The 24192-nt window shown below is 26.8% G+C and overlaps 1 protein-coding gene across 5 annotated transcripts in view; it reads left to right on the top strand.

Moving 5' to 3' along the window:
* The window catches only part of LOC111419108 (Abdominal B), a 132132-nt gene extending 108826 nt beyond the window's left edge, over positions 1 to 23306 (top strand). For 4 of the 5 annotated variants that reach the window (XM_071199247.1, XM_071199245.1, XM_023051870.2 and 1 more), the window contains exons 3-6: positions 10921 to 11008; positions 11547 to 11593; positions 16495 to 17274; positions 21265 to 23306. In XM_071199247.1, the coding sequence (XP_071055348.1) occupies positions 16536 to 17274; positions 21265 to 21713 (1188 nt within the window). In that variant the 5' untranslated portion in view covers positions 10921 to 11008; positions 11547 to 11593; positions 16495 to 16535 and the 3' untranslated portion in view covers positions 21714 to 23306. The remainder of the gene's footprint in view (positions 1 to 10920; positions 11009 to 11546; positions 11594 to 16494; positions 17275 to 21264) is intronic. The other variant, XM_023051871.2, reaches the window with a different exon arrangement.
* The last annotated feature ends 886 nt before the right edge of the window (positions 23307 to 24192 follow it).

Here is a 24192-nt window from a genome sequence, read left to right as displayed (position 1 = left end):
TTTGAAAAATATTTTGATATAAACTGTAATTAGGAAGATAATCTTGAATTTAATTTCTATACTATTCACAGGGAAATTAAAAATTTGATAATTTTAAAAAATGGTGCCAATAAAAGTTGTTCCTTTTTTAATTCTTAACAAGTTTTATTTGAAAAATATTTTGATATAAACAATAATTAGGAAGATAATCTTGAATTTAATTTTTATACTATTCAGAGGGAAATTAAAAAATTGATAATTTTAAAAAATCGTTCCAATAAAAGTTGTTCCTTTTTTAATTCTTAACAAGTTTTATTTGAAAAATATTTTGATATAAACTATAATTAGGAAGATAATTTTGAAATTAATTTCTATACTATTCAGAGGGAAATAAAAAAATTGATAATTTTAAAAAATCGTACTAATAAAAGTTGTTCCTTTTTTAATTCTTAACAAGTTTTATTTGAAAAATATTTTGATATAAACTATGATTAGGAAGATAATCTTGAATTTAATTTCTATACTATTCACAGGGAAATTAAAAATTTGATTATTTTAAAAAATGGTGTTAATAAAAGTTGTTCCTTTTTTAATTCTTAACAAGTTTTGTATGAAAAATATTTTGATACAAACAATAATTAGGAAGATAATCTTGAATTTAATTTCTATACTATTCACAGGGAAATTCAAAAATTGATAATTTTAAAAAATCGTTCCAATAAAAGTTATTCCTCTTTTAATTCTGAACAAGTTTTATTTGGAAAGTATTTTGATACAAACAATAATTAGGAAGATAATCTTGAATTTAATTTCTGTACTATTCACAGGGAAATTAAACAATTGATAATTTTAAAAAATGGTGCCTATAAAAGTTGTTCCTTTTTTAATTCTTAACAAGTTTTGTATGAAAAATATTTTGATATAAACAAAAATTAGGAAGATAATCTTGAATTTAATTTCTATACTATTCACAGGGAAATTCAAAAATTGATAATTTTAAAAAATCGTTCCAATAAAAGTTGTTCCTTTATTAATTCTTAACTGGTTTTATTTATTTATATATAATATATACAGGGTGCCCATTATGTATGGAATATAGCATATATCTTGGTAGGTATCAACTTTATAAAAAAACATTTTATACAAAAGTTGTTTAATGTTTTATTTGCCATAATAAGACTGTATTCAATTGTTTTTAATTTAGAAAACAAATGAGTAATGAATAATACTTTAATTTTTTTAAATGGCAATGTATTCTTTCGTTAGGCTCATTTGATAGAGATTACTTTTCTATTTACGATGGCGTAAAAATTTTGTACCCTTACATCAAAAAATTTTGGAAAAAAATGTAAAAATTGTTTATTAATAAAAATTAATCAATAACATTAATCTAGATATCGGAGATCGTCAAGTACCTCAAATTATTACCGTAAATTAAATTTACATACCAATAAACGAAAAATTAGTGTACATCTCCAATAATTCGAGGTACTTGACGATCTCGGATATCTAGATTAATGTTATTAGTTAAAGTTTTTACATTTTTTTAAAACATTTTCTGATATAAGAGTTCTAAAATGTTACGTCATCGTAAAGAGAAAAAAAATCTCTATCAAATGAGCCTAACGAAAGGGTACATTGCCATTTAAAAAACTTCAAGTGTTATTCGTTACTCATTTGTTTTCTGAAATAAAAACAATTGAATGCTGTCTTATTATGGCAACTAAAATATTAAACAACTTTTGTATAAAATGTTTTTTTTTAAAGTTGATATCTACCAAGATATATACTATATTCCATACATAATGGGCACCCTGTATATAAATAATATATATATTATTATATATTTATTATATATAAATATATAATTATATTTATAAAAATATATATATATTTATATACACAAATACAAGATTAATTTTTTTAAATTTCTTAAAAATTCTCTACAAGTTTTTTTTTCTATTATTCCATGCTGGGTTAATTTTCATGTAACGGACGCCACAGTGGTAAAGAGCATTCCCATGTTCGCCCCCCCGTTTGGAAAAGTAAGAGGTGTGATACAATAAAATCTAGGATAGAAGAGACTTGAGCCACCCCCTTAACAACATTCCCATGTTTGGCGCCGCGGGTGGCACCGAAAAAGAACTTTTCTCTCCGGAAAACTTAATTTTAGATAATTAGTTGAGATATCGAAGTTTTATGGCCGTATAAAAAGCGGTTCATAACGAAAAAATTCTTTATCTCAATCCCATAAAAAGTTCCTTTTAAAATTTAAACATTTTTTTGTGCAAAATTAAATAAATAAAAATGTAATCATTTAGACGCACAGATGTTTTGAATAGATCCGATTTTCTTTTATACAATTAAGGAAAAACCCTCTTAAAGGGTCTCGAACAAAGTAAACAATGACCGGATGGGGTGTTCTTTTTTTTGAGAGGGGGAAAATCGGATGAAGGATAAAGATGGTGTCCACCCCAGCCCTCGCCGGGTGGTCTTTATTGCGGGGGATCAACGACGCTCGTCGGGGGTTGAGATAAAGAAAATGACCGAACCTTATTTTGGGACGACCCCCATCAAGAAAGGGTTGGAAATTAGACGGGACGGAATTTGCTTAACCCCTTTCAACTTTTGTAATCCAACGATATCTTGAGAAATATGCTAAACTCGTTTCCATTTTAAGTTTATTCCCTTTTTTTATCATAGTTAAAAAGTAACACCCTCATTGAATTTTGTTCCAACCTAATGGGTATTCTTAGTACTAAAGGACGGTAGCAATAAATTTCTTTTTACAAACGACACTCATATGGGTCTATTTAATAATGGCGAACATGCATGGACGGTTCTATCAGGGGAAAATCAACTATCGAGAAGAGGAGGCACGTACTTTACGGTGTTTGTCGGTCACCTTTTATCGGCGACTTGTATGCACCTGCGATTATCCAATAAAAACTTGTATGGATGTGTTCGAAACGATCACCTGCATACAAAACGGCCACCTGCACAATAAGAAAACGATGCAAATCGTATTTAGATCGGATTTATTTGTTATTTATAAAAAATAAATTTTCATAAATTCAAAAAATTGCTGACTTTATGACTTTATCTATAAAGATCGATATGTTGAATATTAAAAAGTATTCGAAATACTTCAAAGTCAAATAATCTAAAATTTGTGATTATTTAAAAGAATCAGGAAAATTTGAAAAAGTTCAAAAAATCGCTGTGGCTTTATCTATCAAGATGTAGAAATGATTTATAACTTGAATTAAAGCTTGAAATTTCTGTTTTAAGATAGTATATAAAAATCGATATGTTGATTATTAAAAAATATCAGAAACGGTTTAAAATGTAATACTCCAAAATTTGTGATTGTTTAAAAGAATGAGGAAAATTTGCCAAATTTAAAAAAATCGCTGTAACTTTATCTATGAAGCTATAGAAATGATTTATAACTTAAATGAAAGCTTGAAATCTCTATTTTACAATGATATATAAATATCGATATGTTAATTATTAAAAAATATCCGAAACGGTTTCAAATGTAATACTCTAAAATTTGTGATTATTTAAAAGAATCAGGAAAAATTGCCAAATTTCAAAAAATCGCTGTGAGTTTATCTATGAAGATACAGAAATGATTAATAACTTAAATTAAAGCTTGTAATGTGTATTTTAAAATGATATATAAAAATCGATATGTTCATTATTAAAAAATATCAAAAACGGTTTAAAATGTAATACTCTAAAATTTGTGATTATTTAAAAGAATCAGGAAATTTTGAAAAAGTTCAAAAAATCGCTGTGACCTTATCTATGAAGATATAGATATGATTTATAACTTAAATTAAAGCTTGAAATCTCTGTTTTAAAATAATATATAAATACCGATATGTTGATTATTAAAAAATATCAGAAACGGTTTAAAATGTAATACTCTAAAATTTGTGATTATTTAAAAGAATGAGGAAAATTTGCCAAATTTCAAAAAATCGTTATAAATTTACCTATGAAGATATAGAAATGATTTATAACTTAAATTAAAGCTTGAAATCTCTGTTTTAAGATGGTATATAAAAATCGATATGTTGATTATTAAAAAATATCAGAAACGGTTTAAAATGTAATACTCTAAAATTTGTGATTATTTAAAAGAATAAGGAAATTTTAAAAAAGTTCAAAAAATCGCTGTGACTTTATCTATGAAGATATAGAAATGATTTATAACTTAAATTAAAGCTTGAAATCTCTGTTTTAAAATGATATATAAAAATCGATATGTTGATTATAAAAAAATATCAGAAACGGTTTAAAATTAAATACTCTAAAATTTGTGATTACTTAAAAGAATTAGGACAATTTGGAGAAATTCAAAAAATCGCTGTGACTTTATCTATAAAGATATAGAAATGATTTATAACTTAAATGAAAGCTTGAAATCTCTGTTTTAAAATGATATATAAAAATCGATATGTTGATTATTAAAAAATATTAGAAACGGTTTAAAATGTAATACTCTAAAATTTGTGATTATTTAAAAGAATGAGGAAAACTTGCCAAATTTCAAAAAATCGCTGTAACTTTATCTATGAAGATATAGAAGTGATTTATAACTTAAATTAAAGCTTGAAATCTCTGTTTTAAAATGATATATAAAAATCGATATGTTGATTATTAAAAAATATCAGAAATGGTTTAAAATCAAATACTCTAAAATTTGTGATTATTTAAAAGAATTAGGAAAATTTGCCAAATTTCAAAAAATCGTTGTAACTTTATCTATGAAGATATACAATTGATTTATAACTTAAATTAAAGCTTGAAATCTCTATTTTAAAATGATATATAAAAATCGATATGTTGATTATTAAAAAATATCAGAAACGGTTTAAAATGTAATACTCCAAAATTTGTGATTGTTTAAAAGAATGAAGAAAATTTGACAAATTTCAAAAAATCGCTGTAACTTTATCTATGAAGATATAGATATGATTTATAACTTAAATTAAAGCTTGAAATCTCTGTTTTAAGATGGTATTTAAAAATCGATATGTTGATTATTAAAAAATATCAAAAAGGGTTTAAAATGTAATACTCCAAAATTTGTGATTGTTTAAAAGAATGAAGAAAATTTGACAAATTTCAAAAAATCGCTGTAACTTTATCTATGAAGATATAGATATGATTTATAACTTAAATTAAAGCTTGAAATCTCTGTTTTAAGATGGTATTTAAAAATCGATATGTTGATTATTAAAAAATATCAAAAAGGGTTTAAAATGTAATACTCTAAAATTTGTGATTATTTAAAAAAATTAGGAAAATTTGGAGAAATTCAAAAAATCGCTGTGACTTTATCTATGAAGATATAGAAATGATTTATAACTTAAATTAAAGCTTGAAATCTCTATTTTAACATGATATATAAAAATCGATATGTTGATTATTAAAAAATATCAGAAATGGTTTAAAATGTAATACTCTAAAATTTGTGATTATTTAAAAGAATCAGGAAATTTTGAAAAAGTTCAAAAAATCGCTCTGACTTTATCTATGAAGATATAGATATGATTTATAACTTAAATTAAAGCTTGAAATCTCTGTTTCAAGATGGTATATAAAAATCGATATGTTGATTATTAAAAAATATCAGAAACGGTTTAAAATGTAACACTATAAAATTTGTGAATATTTAAAAGAATCAGGAAAATTTGAAAAAGTTCAAAAAATCGCTGTGACTTTATCTATGAAGATATAGATATGATTTATAACTTAAATGAAAGCTTGAAATTTCTATTTTAAAATGATATATAAATATCGATATGTTGATTATTAAAAAATATCAAAAACGGTTTAAAATGTAATACTCTAAAATTTGTGATTATTTAAAAGAATCAGGAAAATTTGCCAAATTTCAAAAAATCGCTGTGACTTTATCTATCAAGATATAGAAATGATTTATAACTTAAATTAAAGCTTGAAATCTCTGTTCTAAGATGGTATATAAAAATCCATATGTTGATTATTAAAAAATATCAGAAACGGTTTAAAATGTAATACTCTAAAATTTGTGATTATTTAAAAGAATGAGTAAAATTTGCCAAATTTCAAAAAATCGCTGTAACTTTATCTATGAAGATATAGATATGATTTATAACTTAAATTAAAGCTTGAAATCTCTGTTTTAAGATGGTATATAAAAATCGATATGTTGATTATTAAAAAATATTAGAAACGGTTTAAAACGTAATACTCTAAAATTTGTGATTATTTAAAAGAATCAGAAAAATTTTAAAAAGTTCAAAACATCGCTGTGGCTTTATCTATGAAGATATAGAAATGATTTATAACTTAAATTAAAGCTTGAAATCTCTGTTTTAAGATGGTATATAAAAATCGATATGTTGATTATTAAAAAATATCAGAAACGGTTTAAAATGTAATACTCTAAAATTTGTGATTATTTAAAAGAATCAGAAAAATTTTAAAAAGTTCAAAACATCGCTGTGGCTTTATCTATGAAGATATAGAAATGATTTATAACTTAAATTAAAGCTTGAAATCTCTGTTTTAAGATGGTATATAAAAATCGATATGTTGATTATTAAAAAATATCAGAAACGGTTTAAAATGTAATACTCTAAAATTTGTGATTATTTAAAAGAATCAGGAAATTTTGAAAAATTTCAAAAAATCGCTGTGACTTTATCTATGAAGATATAGAAATGATTTATAACTTAAATTAAAGCTTGAAATCTCTGTTTTAAGATGGTATATAAAAATCGATATGTTGATTATTAAAAAATATCAGAAACGGTTTAAAATCAAATATTCTAAAATTTGTGATTATTTAAAAGAATGAAGAAAATTTGCCAAACTTCAAAAAATCGCTGTAACTTTATCTATGAAGATATGGATATGATTTATAACTTAAATTAAAGCTTGAAATCTCTGTTTTAAGATAGTATATAAAAATCGATATGTTGATTATTAAAAAATATCAGAAACGGTTTAAAATGTAATACTGCAAAATTTGTGATTGTTTAAAAGAATGAAGAAAATTTGACAAATTTCAAAAAATCGCAGTAACTTTATCTATGAAGATATGGATATGATTTATAACTTAAATTAAAGCTTGAAATCCCTGTTTTAAGATGGTATATAAAAATCGATATGTTGATTATTAAAAAATATCAGAAAGAGATTAAAATGTAATACTCTAAAATATGTGATTATTTAAAAGAATCAGGAAAATTTGAAAAAGTTCAAAAAATTGCTATGAGTTTATCTATGAAGATATAGATATGATTTATAACTTAAATTAAAGCTTGAAATCTCTGTTTTAAGATGGAATATAAAAATCGATATGTTGATTATTAAAAATATCAGAAACTGTTTAAAACGTAATACTCTAAAATTTGTGATTATTTAAAAGAATCAGAAAAATTTTAAAAAGTTCAAAAAATCGCTGTGGCTTTATCTATCAAGATATAGAAATGATTTATAACTTAAATTAAAGCTTGAAATCCCTGTTTTAAGATGGTATATAAAAATCGATATGTTGATTATTAAAAAATATCAGAAAGAGATTAAAATGTAATACTCTAAAATATGTGATTATTTAAAAGAATCAGGAAAATTTGAAAAAGTTCAAAAAATCGCTGTGACCTTATCTATGAAGATATAGATATGATTTATAACTTAAATGAAAGCTTGAAATCTGTGTTAAAATGATATACAAATATCTATATGTTGATTATTAGAAAATATCAGAAACGGTTTAAAATGTAATACTGCAAAATTTGTGATTGTTTAAAAGAATGAAGAAAATTTGACAAATTTCAAAAAATCGCTGTAACTTTATCTATGAAGATATGGATATGATTTATAACTTAAATTAAAGCTTGAAATCTCTGTTTTAAAATGGTATATAAAAATCGATATGTTGATTATTAAAAAATATCAGAAAGGGTTTAAAATGCAACACTCTAAAATTTGTGATTATTTAAAAGAATCAGAAAATTTTGAAAAAGTTCAAAAAATCGCTCTGACTTTATCTATGAAGATATAGATATGATTTATAACTTAAATTAAAGCTTGAAATCTCTGTTTTAAGATGGTATCTAAAAATCGATATGTTGATTATTAAAAAATATCAGAAACGGTTTAAAATTAAATACTCTAAAATTTGTGATTACTTAAAAGAATTAGGACAATTTGGAGAAATTCAAAAAATCGCTGTGACTTTATCTATAAAGATATAGAAATGATTTATAACTTAAATTAAAGCTTGAAATCTCTATTTTAAAATGATATATAAAAATCGATATGTTGATTATTAAAAAATATCCGAAACGGTTTAAAATGTAATACTCTAAAATTTGTGATTATTTAAAAGAATCAGGAAATTTTGAAAAAGTTAAAAAAATCGCTGTGACCTTATCTATGAAGATACAGATGTGATTTATAACTTAAATGGAACCTTGAAATCTCTATTTTAAAGTGATATATAAAAATCGATATGTTGATTATTAAAAAATATCAGAAACGGTTTAAAATGTAATACTCTAAAATTTATGAATATTTAAAAGAATGAGGAAAATTTGCCAAATTTCAAAAAATCGCTGTGTCTTTATCTATGAAGATATAGATGTGATTTATAATTTAAATTAAAGCTTGAAATCTCTGTTTTAAGATGGTATATAAAAATCGATATGTTGATTATTAAAAAATATCAGAAATGGTTTAAAATGTAATACTCTAAAATTTGTGATTATTTAAAAGAATCAGGAAAATTTGAAAAAGTTAAAAAAATCGCTGTGACCTTATCTATGAAGATACAGATGTGATTTATAACTTAAATGAAAGCTTGAAATCTCTATTTTAAAATGATATATAAAAGTTAATATGTTGATTATCAAAAAATATCAGAAACGGTTTAAAATGTAATACTCTAAAATTTATGATTATTTAAAAGAATAAGGAAAATTTTAAAAAGTTCAAAAAATCGCTGTAACTTTATCTATGAAGATACAGAAAGGATTTATAACTTAAATTAAAGCTTGAAATCTCTATTTTAAGATGGTATATAAAAATCGATATGTTGATTATTAAAAAATATCAGAAACGGTTTAAAATGTAATACTCTAAAATTTGTGATTATTTAAAAGAATGAGGAAAATTTGCCAAATTTCAAAAAATCGCTGTAACTTTATCTATGAACATATAGATATGATTTATAACTTAAATTAAAGCTTGAAATCTCTGTTTTAAAATGATATATAAAAATCGATATGTTGATTCTTAAAAAATATCAGAAACGGTTTAAAATGTAATACTCTAAAATTTGTGATTATTTAAAAGAATCAGGAAATTTTGAAAAAGTTCAAAAAATCGCTCTGACTTTATCTATGAAGATATGGATATGATTTATAACTTAAATTAAAGCTTGAAATCTCTATTTTAAAATGATATATAAAAATCGATATGTTGATTATTAAAAAATATCAGAAACGGTTTAAAATGTAATACTCTAAAATTTGTGATTATTTAAAAGAATGAGGAAAATTTGCCAAACTTAAAAAAATCGCTGTAACTTTATTTATGAAGATATAGATATGATTTATAACTTAAATTAAAGCTTGAAATCTCTATTTTAAAATGATATATAAAAATCGATATGTTGATTATTAAAAAATATCAGAAACGTTTTAAAATGTAATATTCTAAAATTTGTGTTTATTTAAAAGAATCAGAAAAATTTTAAAAAGTGCAAAAAATCGCTATGACTTTATCTATCAAGATATAGAAATGATTTATAACTTAAATTAAAGCTTGAAATCTCTGTTTTAAGATGGCATATAAAAATCTATATGTTGATTATTAAAAAATATCAGAAACGATTTAAAAGGTAATACTCTAAAATTTGTGATTATTAATAAAATCGCTGTAACTTTATCTATGAAGATATGGATATGATTTATAACTTAAATTGAAGTTTGAAATCTCTGTTTTAAAATGATGCTTAAATATCTGAACCACCCTATACCTATATATAATTTGATTTTTATCTTTTTATTGATTTATATCAGGAAATATAATTTAATACCAACGTAGTTAGTAAAACGTTTTATCCCAAAATACGGTGAGTTTGAGTGTGAGTTTGGTTTAGGGTCATTCACCCGAGAATCGTCTCCGTCCGTTTCTGGGTAAAGCCGTGACAAGAACAGACTGTGAGCAAGTGCGCTCCTCTGCACTCCCGTTTTAATCAATTTCGTACCGGACTGACTCTCTACAAACTGCACATACCGTCGCTAACGTCGAAATATTTCTCTACTAAACTAGCCGGGAGAATGCGAAATACCAACCGAGTCGCGAATATAATGTTCTTTCGTGGAATTTTCATATTCGGATTCAAGTTGTTATACATAAAACGTAAACAGGAGGAATTTTTGTTGTTTATGTTTGAAAATAGGAAATAAGAAGGGGGTTAAAATTATAGGTAACAAGTAATTCGGTGGTAAGGAAAGAAGAAAAAAAAGTTGACGACCGCTTGTTGACTGCGTCATTAAAGCTGGTCGTAAATTAGAGAAATGACAGTGGAAGTGGTATCGTTAAGTTTATATGTGTCAAGGAGGGCCGAAGAGCGTAAACTGTATCGATATGGCGCGCCGCGACGCTCTCTTACTCTTTCTATGGCGGTTTTATGGAACCCGTACGGCTTAAATTACTTATACACACTATAATAATAATAATAATAATACGCGGGTTCTTTTTTACACAATGTCTCACTTTGTTTCATTTCAATTCCTTAAGAAAAAGCTCAACTTCTAAACTAATTTATTGGGTGCTTGAAAATATTTATTAGTTCTTAATTTAATTGAATGGAAAGTAATAAAATTTTTAGTTTTGAATTTCTGTATAGGTGTCACTTATTCATTTCAGGCTATTTTTTCCTTCTTCAAGTGTCCATCTAATGCTTCAAACTGTTCGGGGACGTGGAACGAGTTTTTCATCCTTTCGAGCTGTCTAGGTAAGTAAAAAAAATCATAAAAAAGGCGTGTTCCTGCCTTTGTTTTTACCGATAATACTTATCGACGTAGGCGTGGTTATTTCGCTTTACCTTATCGTTTTAAACGTGGTACGTGACGAAAGAAAAAACAATCGGCCTTATTCCGCGAAATCTCTTTTGTTGGGGATTGGGGACGAAAGTTTTTGGGGGAGGGCTTCGCTTTACACCCAAAATGAAACCGGAGTAGTTAGTAGTTGGAGAGAAGAGAAAACGTGATCCGATCGCAGCCGCCTTCTAAATCTAACCGTTTTAACGTTAATTCTTATTTACTGTTCGGCGGAGGAAACGCGTGAAATGTTTTATTGGCCCCGAGGCTTTGAGTCGTTATTTCCTCTCCTTCACCGGGGTTCTATAATCCTCACAAATTTCGAACTTGTCACGACGACCATGTTTCAGCGTTCCTCGACTATGTATTTTAATGGGAGGGGTGTTTATTATTTTTTGACACGATGCAAAAGAACCTTGAAATTTCGATTCATTTGGAAATTTTTTTTTATAGACTCTCGAGAGTTTTTTCGGGGACAGCTCTATCTAATTTTCATCAAGGTAAGAATTGTTTTATTATGTTATTAAATTATTAAGATTAAAAAAAAAATATATCAATCAACATTAATTATATCATTTATAGTCTGAAGATGCACGGCTAAACCCGAAACTTTTAATGAAAAATATATGCTGTATAACAATTAAAACAAGAAGGCAACTAGGCCTAGAACTAGAATGCTTTTTTGTCACAGTTTAAAAATTTATACAAGTGGTATTTACTGGAGAGAGGAAACGACTTATATATCATATTAAAGTTTAAAGTCTCCTTTTTAATTTGGTATAAGAATTATTTCATAGTTCTTATAAATTCTAAAGTTACAACATTTTAAAGTTACATTGATTTTCAAGAGAAATATTAAATTAAAATTAAAAGTTTAAAAGTCCATACAAGTGGTATTTATTGGAATTAAGAAACGATTTGTATATCATATTAAAGTTTAAAGTCTCCTTTTTAATTTGGCATAAGAATTATTTCATAGTTCATATAAATTCAAAAGTTACAACTTTTTAACGTTACATTGATTTTCAAGAGAAATCTCAAATTTCACCCTTAACTTTAAAAATGTGTACTAACTGTATTTTTTGGAAATAAGAAACAACTTATATATCATATTAAAGTTTAAAGTCTCCTTTTTAATTTGATGTAAGAATTATTTCATATTTCATATAAATTAAAAAATTACAACTTTTTAACGTTACATTGATTTTCAAGAGAAATCTCAAATTTCATCCTTAACTTTAAACATGTGTACTAGCTGTATTTTTTGGAAATAAGAAACAATTCATATGTGATATTAAAGCTTAAAGTCTCCTTTTTAATTTGCTATAATTATTATTTCATAGTTCATATAAATTCAAAAGTTACAACTTTTTAACGTTACATTGATTTTCAAGAGAAATCTCAAATTTCACCTTTAACTTTAAAAATGTGTACTAGCTGTATTTTTTGAAAATAAGAAACAACTTATATATCATATTAAAGTTTAAAGTCTCCTTTTTAAATTGGTATAAGAATTACTTCATAGTTCATATAAATTCAAAAGTTAGAAGTTTTTAAAGTTACATTGATTTTCAAGAGAAATATCAAATTAAAATTCAAAGTTTAAAAATCCATACAAGTGGTATTTATTGGAATTAAGAAACAATTCATATGTGATATTAAAGTTTAAAGTCTCCTTTTTAATTTGATGTAAGAATTATTTCATATTTCATATAAATTCAAAAGTTACAACTTTTTAACGTTACATTGATTTTCAAGAGAAATCTCAAATTTCATCCTTAACTTTAAAAATGTGTACTAGCTGTATTTTTTGGAAATAAGAAACAACTTATATGTCATATTAAAGTTTAAAGTCTCCTTTTTAATTTGGTATAAGAATTACTTCATAGTTCATATAAATTCAAAAGTTACAACATTTTAAAGTTACATTGATTCTCAAGAGAAATATCAAATTAAAATTCAAAGTTTAAAAGTCCATACAAGTGGTATTTATTGGAATTAAGAAACGATTTGTATATCATATTAAAGTTTAAAGTCTCCTTTTTAATTTGATGTAAGAATTATTTCATATTTCATATAAATTCAAAAGTTACAACTGTTTTACGTTACATTGATTTTCAAGCGAAATCTCAAATTAAAACGTAAACTTTAAAACTAGTTACAACTGGTATTTATTGGAAATAAGAAACCATTTATATATCATATTAAAGTTTAAAGTCTCCTTTTTAATTTGGTATAAGAATTACTTCATAGTTCATATAAATTCAAAAGTTACAACATTTTAAAGTTACATTGATTCTCAAGAGAAATATCAAATTAAAATTCAAAGTTTAAAAGTCCATACAAGTGGTATTTATTGGAATTAAGAAACGATTTGTATATCATATTAAAGTTTAAAGTCTCCTTTTTAATTTGATGTAAGAATTATTTCATATTTCATATAAATTCAAAAGTTACAACTTTTTAACTTTACATTGATTTTCAAGAGAAATCTTAAATTAAAACGTAAACTTTAAAACTAGTTACAACTGGTATTTATTGGAAATAAGGAACGGGTTATATATCATATTAAAGTTTAAAGTCTCCTTTTTAATTTGGCATAAGAATTTTTTCTTAGTTCATATAAATTTAAAAGTTACAACTTTTTAAAGTTACATTGATTTTCAAGAGAAATTTCAAATTTCACCCTTAACTTTAAAAATCTATACAAGCTGTATTTGTTGGAAATAAGAAACGATTTATATATCATATTAAAGTTTAAAGTCTCCTTTTTAATTTGGTATAAGAATTATTTCATAGTTCTTATAAATTCTAAAGTTATAACATTTTAAAGTTACATTGATTCTCAAGAGAAATATCAAATTAAAACTCAAAGTTTAAAAATCCATACAAATGGTATTTATTGGAATTAAGAAACGATTTGTATATCATATTAAAGTTTAAAGTCTCCTTTTTAATTTGGCATAAGAATTTTTTCATAGTTCATATAAATTCAAAAGTTACAACTTTTTAAAGTTACATTGATTTTCAATTTCAAATTTCACCCTTAACTTTAAAAATCTATACAAGCTGTATTTGTTGGAAATAAGAAACGGTTTATATATCATATTAAAGTTTAAAGTCTCCTTTTTAATTTGGTATAAGAATTATTTCATGGTATATATAGATTCATGAGATACAAACTTTTTAAAATTATATAATAATTATATATAGTATTATTTGAGATATTTCATGATTTCCAACAACTTTCCAAGAATTTTTAGAGGGTATCCAAGGACTTCTAACAGTTTCAAAAAATTTTCAATGATTTTAAGTAATTTTTGGGTACATATTTGAGATGCATCCGATCTATCAAAGGTTTTTAGGTTATTTCCAAGAATTTTTAGAAAAACTCGTTGAAGACTCTCCGATTTTATCCCAAAAATTTAGTATTTTTGAATAACCAAGATTTCTCAGAGTACCTCAGTTCAAAAATTTAAGTATGTACACACATTTATTTGGTCGGATTAAATTTTAAGAGCATTTCCAAACATTTCAAGATGATTTTTTAGAACTTTCATGTATATCCTACATTTTCAAAGGATTTTTGATTAAAAAATTTTATGAATTAATAACGACTGCTTAACATTTTTGCTAGGTTCTAATGTTATTAGAGATGTTTCATGATTACCAATAATTTTCCAAGAAAATTTCCAAGAAATTCTGGAGGATATCCAAGAATTTCTAATAATTTCAACAAATTTTCAAAGATTTTAATTGATTTTAGACTGAGATTTTTAGACTATTTCGGAGAATTTCGGCAGAAAGAAAGTTTTCATCATCGCTTTCCAGTATAGGTTGGAGATAATCATAATATTGTATTTATTTTTAATCGCAAAAATATAATACAATTATAGAAACTTAAAAATGGAAAGAAAATTTATTAGTTTAATTTGAGCTTTTTCATTTGTTCAGAGAACAGTGCATTCTGAATGGAGCTGAGTCCCGTCCTGTTACTGGCTCCTGCCCACCAATATGCTCGGTTCCTGTGCAGTTACGCCATGGAACGTGGCATGGGCGGTCCGCTCCTACGCCATTTGCGTGTTCCACTTCCTTTGATGACCAGTATGCCATCTTGTCTTTACAAATACCCAACTAAAAAGTACCCTCAAAATTGTATTAATAAAGTTTTAACGAAACTAATAAAAATGATATGTATGATAATTGATTTGGATTGTCCTACAAAAACCGGAAGGACTTGGGTCGTAAACATTCAGGTACCATACGGAATATGGTCGAAGCCCGGCCCTGGAGGGGTTGTTTTTATTGGAGGCTATTCTCACATCGTGTTGAGACATGATAAAATCTAACGAGTTGTCGCTACCGGATTTACGTCTCTCTTTCCGGTCTCTGAGATTCCTTCTATGTCAACGACGAATACTCAACGGGTATGGTGGTGTTTGTTGTATTATTCATAAGTGTGGCGAATAAAACAAAGAAATAGAAAAGGGGGAACAAAAAAAAAATAATTTTTGATTTTAAATTAGTAACAAAGTTATCTTTGTATGTATAAGTAAGGTAATAAATAAACGGGTTAAGATTTTTAACTCATATCTTAAAAAAAAAATGTTAATTGTCGGTGGCTTTGTACCCGCGCGATAAATTACTCTTTATTTTACGACTTAAGGTTAATTACGAAATTTTCATTTATTTTTTGTTTTGCATTTTTTACCCCTCATTTTCTCGGTTTCTTCTTTTTTTTTTTAAAATTTTTTTTTAAGGGCAGGTGCAGATTGTAATTTTTGCTACTAATACGAAAAAACCGTTCCGAAAAGGACGGCGATATCGCATAGAAACGAATCGAAGCGAGATGGTGATATCGACCCGGTGGTTACACGGTTTCCTCACGAGATAGAGCTTTTTCATCGAGTAGTTCAGCCGTTTCGACGCCAGATCGCACGCGCGTCGCTCCGAGCGCTAAACGTAGCTGCGAGATTCAGAGACTCTTTCAGTGCGCGATTGTCGCTTGTCGCTTGCACAGTCACTTGTTTTCTTATAGAGTCAGTTGCGACTTTGTTTTTTTTTGTATTAACGAAGTTTGCGTGATATATTTTTTATATATTATATCGAGGAAGATGTATTTTAATTAATTGGGAATTTGAGAAAGTGTTGTGTATTTAAAGTTGTGTTTATTAAATAATTATTGTTGATTGATATTTTTGGGGAAAAATATAAACAAAAAATTAAATGAATTTTTAAATTTTTTCTTTTTAACTTCGACCCATCGTCAACGTGGCTTTGATAAATAATTCGACGTGGTGCTTCTTGTAAACCGTCACAATCATCCTAACAATTGGTGATTCGGGGGCTTGTGCTCCACCAACCCTGTACGACCATGTGCATCCACCTGGAAATTCGCCAGCCACGGGAGTGGGCTCTGCCACCGGGGTGACGTGGTGGTCAATGATGAATGGTGGTTTATACGAGGAAAGTCCTCCACCCGCGCCTCAGAGCGCGGCGACCCCAATCAGCAACAGTGGGATGACGAGTCCTGCAACGGTTCCTCCACCAACAGCGACCACATCAGCCACATCGAGTTCATCTCCAGCGAGTGTCACCAGCAACAGCGGCTCCGTAGGTCCCTTACACATCCCCGCCAAAAGAATCACCACTGGGTACTCGGAATGCACCGAACCAAGCGTCATCAGGCATTCTCATCACGGTCAACCATGGAGTTATTCCCCGGATACTCATCATTCAGCTGGTTTCGATGGGTTGAATCATCAGTATCCGAATACCTCTTCATATTATAATTTATCCACCGATCCGAGTCATCGAGAACGAAAGGGTTTAGCGCCGTTTTGGAACCCAGTTGCAACCGCTGCTGGTACGACACCTGAATATACTAAATATTCAAGTGCCTCAGCCGCGGGGGGTGGACCTAGTGATCCTTCATCGGTAAGTTCGTGTCACCAGAGCTTCTCATCACCGTCCTGGTGCAATTACTCCCCGTATTCAACGGCGACGCGGCACCACGTCGATCCACACCAACCGGTGCCATACCTCCCAGCTGATGATAGAGGAAGAGTTGCTGCCGCGGCCGCGATGGTCGCTGAATCCGCCGGGTTCACGCACGCACACGACACCGGGTATGCGAGGTACGCCCCTGACCCTGTACCATCAACACCGTATCCTCCACCAGGTGAGTTACTTCAAGAATTTCTACCACAAAAAAAAAAAAACGATTCGACCTCCAATTACACACCGATAATTAAACACCTATTTTTTATACCAATTAATTCCAATTTGCCTACTTTTTAATTAAGGTTTCAATTTAAATTGATTTAAAAACAAAATATATAATCATTTTAACCACGTGCAATATCAATATCAAAATTAAAATCAAAAATAATTTCTTTTTATTTATTTTTTTAAATCACTAAGAGATGGCGCTAGTTACATCGAATACTCGCCCTAAACTAGAAAGTAGGCTTTGCCTCATCCCATTCAAATACCTATTTAATATTTACTAAGGTTGGATAAAGATAAAAACATTCTTTTAAGAATACTTTAAATTTAAAAAAACAAATAATAAGAAAAGAAAGTGTACTAAATTGGTTATAGTTGAATAAAGATCGAGAGTAACACAAACGATATAAATTCGGGGGCAATAAAGTTTTACAACAATCATAACGAGCGTTCATTGAGACATATTTTTTTTTTTTCAATGCTAAACGTCGCGTTTTACACTAGGTCAGTTTTATAGCCATAGTAAACCCGTAATAGTGATTTAAACATTCCGAGCAGGTTTTTTTTCCTTTCCCATTCTTTATTACTTCATTATTATTATTATGTATGTACAGGGTGGTTCAAATTCGATGTCCGAATAGGCTATAATATCTCCAAAACTATAAGAGTTAAAAAAAAAGTAGCTATAAGTATTATAACTTAGACATTATATGGACACTTTTTTACAAAGAATTTGATGATGTAGTCAAAAAAAATTTTTCGGTTTTAGATTTTGAGATATTATGACACTTTTCGTTTTTTTAAATGGAAACAACCATTTAAATTCGATTATTAAATTCGTTATTTTTTTCTGATTACAAAAATATGGGGTTATATAGGTGTATTTCTTATTGTTTTAGAATAAAGCCAAAAATAAACTTTTTTTTAGTGTCGTTAAAGAAATTACAGTTTCCTGTACTATAACTAAAAATTTATATAAAATTTACTTTATTTTCTAATCTGTAACATTCTAACATGTTAAATTTTCCGTAATTTTTTTAATCCATCTTAAAAAACAAGATTTTTAATTTGACACTTCAGAAAATTTTTGTTGCTATGTTAATAATAATATTAAATATTAATAAAAAATGTTTTGTGTAAAACAAATATAAATGAAGTAGTTCAACAAATATATTTGTTTCAAATATCAGAAATATGTTTTTTTTTAATTTTTAGTTGTAATTTACAGGAAACTGTAAATTTAATTTTTTTGACAACACTAAAAAAAGTTTATTTTTAACTTTATTCTAAAACAATAAGAAATAGACCCTACCTTTTTGTAATCAGAAAAAAATAACGAATTTAATAAGCGAATAATTAGTGATTATTTCCATTTAAAAAAACGAAAATTGTCATGACATCTCAAAATCTAAAATCGAAAAATTTTGACTACATCATGAAATTCTCTCTAAAAAAGTGTTCATAGACATAATACTCCCCTAATAATAACAACCAAGCTAATTGCACTTGTTGGTTTTACGATATTTTCAATTTTGGCCTCTAGGGGAAAAACAAAAGACGATAGCGCTTTAAGGTTTTCGGAATTAGTAGTTTCTCAAAAAACGAGATCATGACATATAAGCCACTTTTTTTCTAACTATTATAGTTTCCGAGTTAGCGTATCCGGACATTAAATTTGAACCACCCTGTACATTTTGACCATCCTGTACAGGGTGGTTAATCAAGAGGTATTATCGGAAACGGTGAGTGCTAAAAAGTTAAAATATATTATTATCTTAGGCTTATTTTTTTCCAAAATTGCCAAGTTAATTCTGATTTATTAAAATTTTCGATCAAGTTGAATTTGAATCTTTATTGTTCAATTTTTTGAGTTTTTAATTAATGCAGAAACGTATTTGGTACAATAACGTAGTAGCCAAAATCACTTTTAGACCATTAATGAAATAGTAGATGAGAAACTGCAATTTCAATTATTAAAGAAGTTAAAGCTGAGGTTGGAAATTGAAAACATTAAAGAATAATAGTCCAGGTTGATTATGGCTGAAGTAGGCGTATTAAAGCTGCTAAAGAGATTGAAGCCGAGGTCGCTTAAACCCGAGGTGCTACAATTTAGATCATTAAAGCATTTCTGACGTCAACGTTTATAGTCTTTAACTCATCATCATTTGGAAAATCTTTTTCTTTTCATTTTTAACACTCATTTTTTTATAAGTTCAACCTAATTGTGCAAAATTGTTTCTGTATGGCCAAAAATTCTCTGCCTCAACATTATGTATGCAACATTATTCTAAACACCTCTTGGAACTTTACAAATTAATTTTGATTGTGTTGTATTGATTTTGAACTTGTGGCAAAATACATCTAATAAACCTGAATTAATTAATATTTGTCTAAATGATACTTTTGAGTTCGGATTTTTGAATTTTAGCTTTTTTGTACTTAGTCTCAAATCTATTGCCATATAAGAATGATCCAAGCTGAAATCAATAAGAAGTTTTTTTTCTTTTGGGGTAGTATCAAGATATTTCCCATTATCTTTTTTGACACAATTAAGTCTTTGCTGCTTTTTGCCTTATTGACTTTGTTTCCAAGCTTATTTTAATATGTTACAATCATTTAGACACCAATTATAGTTTGCCAAAAGGCAGATGTTGACTTTGAAAGTATGGCAAAATATCTTCAATCTTCAAAGTATTAATATTTATGTGAATGTTGATGCAAAATTGCTAAGTTAATTCTGATTTATTAAAATTTTCGATCAAGTTGAATTTGAATCTTTATTGTTCAACTTTTTGAGTTTTTAATTAATGCAGAAATGTATTTGGTGCAATAACGTAGTAGCCAAAATCACTTTTAGACCATTAATGAAATAGTAGATGAGAAACTGCAATTTCAATTATTAAAGAAGTTAAAGCTGAGGTTGGAAATTTAAAACATTAAAGAATAATAGTCCAAGTTGATTATGGCTGAAGTAGGCATATTAAAGCTGCTGAAGAGATTGAAGCCGAGGTCGCTTAAACCCGAGGTGCTACAATTTAGATCATTAAACCATTTCTGACGTCAACGTTTATAGTCTTTAACTCATCATCATTTGGAAAATCTTTTTCTTTTCATTTTTAACACTCATTTTTTTATAAGTTCAACCTAATTGTGCAAAATTGTTTCTGTATGGCCAAAAATTCTCTGCCTCAACATTATGTATGCAACATTATTCTAAACACCTCTTGGAACTTTACAAATTAATTTTGATTGTGTTGTATTGATTTTGAACTTGTGGCAAAATACATCTAATAAACCTGAATTAATTAATATTTGTCTAAATGATACTTTTGAGTTCGGATTTTTGAATTTTAGCGTTTTTGTACTTAGTCTCAAATCTATTGCCATATAAGAATGATCCAAGCTGAAATCAATAAGAAGTTTTTTTTCTTTTGAGGTAGTATCAAGATATTTCCCATTATCTTTTTTGACACAATTAAGTCTTTGTTGCTTTTTGCCTTATTGACTTTGTTTCCAAGGCAGATGTTGACGTTGAAAGTATGGCAAAATATTTTCAATCTTCAAAGTGTCAATATTTATGTAAATTTTGATGCTTTGAAGATTGCATTTCCTAAATTCTTTGCAGAAATCAGTTTTTGCTGTTTCTATTTTCCAGTATTTGGTAAGATCAAGTTTTTTATGTCATTAAATCGAAAGTTAAGTTTTTATTTGTCTAAATTTTAAAAAATTGCAATTTCAAAAATGTCCAAAAGAGAGATATCTAATATACGCTATTAATACATAGATGGCGCTACGTTATATACGATATTAATATATATTTTAACTTATTGGTACTCACTAACTTTTAGATACCTTGTATATAAATCCAAAAAGAACCCAAATTAATATTATTTAAAAAAAAATTCTCTTTTTTGTTTCTTCACTTCCAACTAATCATTCAAAGTGATTTGGGGACCAACCCCGTTTCTCTCTTCAGGCTCACTGGGTTCAATGGGGGTGAGCGTCCCTTGCGGAACCGGAACGAACCCATTAGAATGGACCGGTCAAGTAACTGTACGAAAAAAACGTAAACCATACTCGAAATTTCAAACGTTAGAATTGGAAAAGGAGTTTCTCTTCAACGCTTACGTCTCGAAACAGAAGAGATGGGAGTTGGCGCGAAATTTGAATCTAACCGAGCGACAGGTGAAAATATGGTTTCAAAATCGGCGGATGAAGAATAAAAAGAATAATCAGCGACAACAAGCGCAACAGGCCAATAATAATAATGTTAGCGCTAATAATCAAAATCATCATGCTGGTCATCACCATCCCGGTCATCATGTGCACGCTCAACATCACGTGGTTAATCATCACGTGGCAGCGAATGGTGCTTTAAAGCATCATCAGTGACCTATAGGGTTTTCCGGGGTCGTTCTTGGCCATCATCACCAACAGGGTGGTTTGGTTAATTAAATACGTATCTCGGAACTATTTAGCCGTGCCAAAGATGATGATGATGATTATGATGATGAGGAAAAAAATGTTGAAAAGTTAAAAAAAAATTTAATTTCTTTTTGAAAGAGATTAGTTAATAAAATTTTTAAGAACGAAAAAGACAGGGATTTGTGCAACGTTTTTTTATAATTAGTTATAATTCGCTAATTATTATTGATTAATTAAAGTGTAATTTATGATCGATCGAATTTTTCTGAACGTTGTTTTTTTTTGTTTTTTTTGTCGTTAGTTTGTTCAAGAACTTTGTACATATTAAAAAAAAGGTTAAAGTTTAGCGTAAGTCTATAAATATAAATATTATTATTAAAGATGTCGACTGTACTAGTAGGTATTAAGCGTAAAGTTTAATTTAGTTTAAAAAAAAACGATGTGAAAAAGAAAGCGAGGAAGAAAGAAAGCGGTTTTAAGAAGATAAAAGTAATATTTAATATAATCAATGTTGCCCGTAGTTTTTTGAATGTGTATAGTAACTTATTACGCTCCGATTAAATAATAAAAAGTTAATTCAATAAAAATTCCCCCCTTTTACCATTAAATAAAAAAATTAACCTCAACACCCTTTTTTATTTCCCTTTTCCAACACAATTTTACAACAAAATTCTAAACCTGTGTTAATTTTTTAAAGCGAACTGAAACAAAAAATGTAAATAATAATATTATAAAAAATAATGCTTTTTTTAAAATAATAAAAACGAAAATAATTAAAATTTTATTTATTATTTATTTTAATCAAAATTTAAATCACAAAAATATTCAAAAAATCTTATTTAATTAAGATTTTAAGAGGAGTGTAAATTAACGAACCCACGAATGAATAGTAATAATGATTAAAAATAATTACAAATAATTAAAAATAATTAAAATTAAAAAAAACCTTCTCTAGAAAGCCGAATTTTTTGAATTAGAAGAGAAGATCATTGCCATATAATTGTAAATTAAAATTAAAATTTAGAATTATTACTTTTAGTGTGGCCCCTCCAAAAAAAAAACAAAAAAAATGAATTAAAATAAAAAAATGATGCACTCGTGCGTAAAGGGCTTTAACCTTAATAAATAAATGAAGAAAAGTCAAAAAAAATAGTCAACGAGGTGTAAATACAGAAAGATATACAAAAAAATCGTAGATTTTAAAAGAAATGTATTATTATATTAATTTACATTTGATCTCCGATTATTATTAATAAATTATTAATTATTGAAGGTTGAATACTTATTTTTTTTTTTAATAATCTAAATTTAAAGAATTGTGTTCAAACTAAAAAAAATATTTGTAAAAATTGAGGTTGCCTCTTTCTCTGTTTCACTTATTCCCTGAGTTCCTATCCTCCATCCTTTTTTAATGTTATCTATTTAAATCATTTTCTTTCCTATTGTATGTATATGTTCTCTGATTTTTTTTTAATTATTATTTTTGTTTATACGATTGTATTACATTGTAAAATATCGCTCGAAAAAAAATTAAAAAACTAATAAAGGAAATTTACTTTATTGATTATTATTAAAGAAACATAAAAATTCCAATCTTGTTTATTACATCTTTCTTATTATTACATTTTATTTAAATTCCACTTTTTTTTAGTTTTGTTGTTTCAAATTTTAGCACTTCATATTATCAACTTTTCAATTAAGGCGGTAAGTAATAAAAAATATGATTTTACGTGATATATCAAACTTTAAATATTCCTACAAACCGTATTTATTGGAGTTAAGAAACGGTTTATATATCATATTAAAGTTTAAAGTCTCCTTTTTAATTTGGTATAAGAATTATTTCATAGTTCATATAAATTCAAAAGTTACAACTTTTTTAAATTTCATTGATTTCTCAGAGAAATATCAAATTAAAACTTAATGTTTAAACATTCGTGCCAGCCGTATTTATTGGATTTAAGAAACGATTTATATATCATATTAAAGTTTAAAGTCTCCTTTTTAATTTGGTATAAGAATTATTGCATAATTCATATAAATTCAAAAGTTACAACTTTTTAAAGTTTCATTGATTTTTCAGAGAAATATCAAATTAAAACTTAATGTTTAAACATTTGTGCCAGCCCTATTTATTGAAAATAAGAAATGATTTATATATCATATTAAAGTTTAAAGTATCCTTTTTAATTTGGTATAAGAATTATTTCATAGTTCTTATAAATTCAAAAATTATAACTTTTTAACGTTACATTGATTTACAAGAGAAATTTCAAATTTCACCCTTAACTTTAAAAATCTATACAAACTGTATTTGTTGGAGATAAGAAACAATTTACATATCATATTAAAGTTTAAAGTCTCCTTTTTAATTTGGTATAAGAATTATTTCATAATTCATATAAATTCAAAAGTTACAACTTTTTAAAGTTTCATTGATTTTTCA

The sequence above is a fragment of the Onthophagus taurus genome, chromosome 10 (assembly GCF_036711975.1).
Source record: "Onthophagus taurus isolate NC chromosome 10, IU_Otau_3.0, whole genome shotgun sequence".
Classification (NCBI taxonomy): domain Eukaryota; kingdom Metazoa; phylum Arthropoda; class Insecta; order Coleoptera; family Scarabaeidae; genus Onthophagus; species Onthophagus taurus.
The sequence above is the reverse complement of the archived record's forward strand: the minus strand, read 5'-3'. Positions and strand labels throughout refer to the sequence as shown.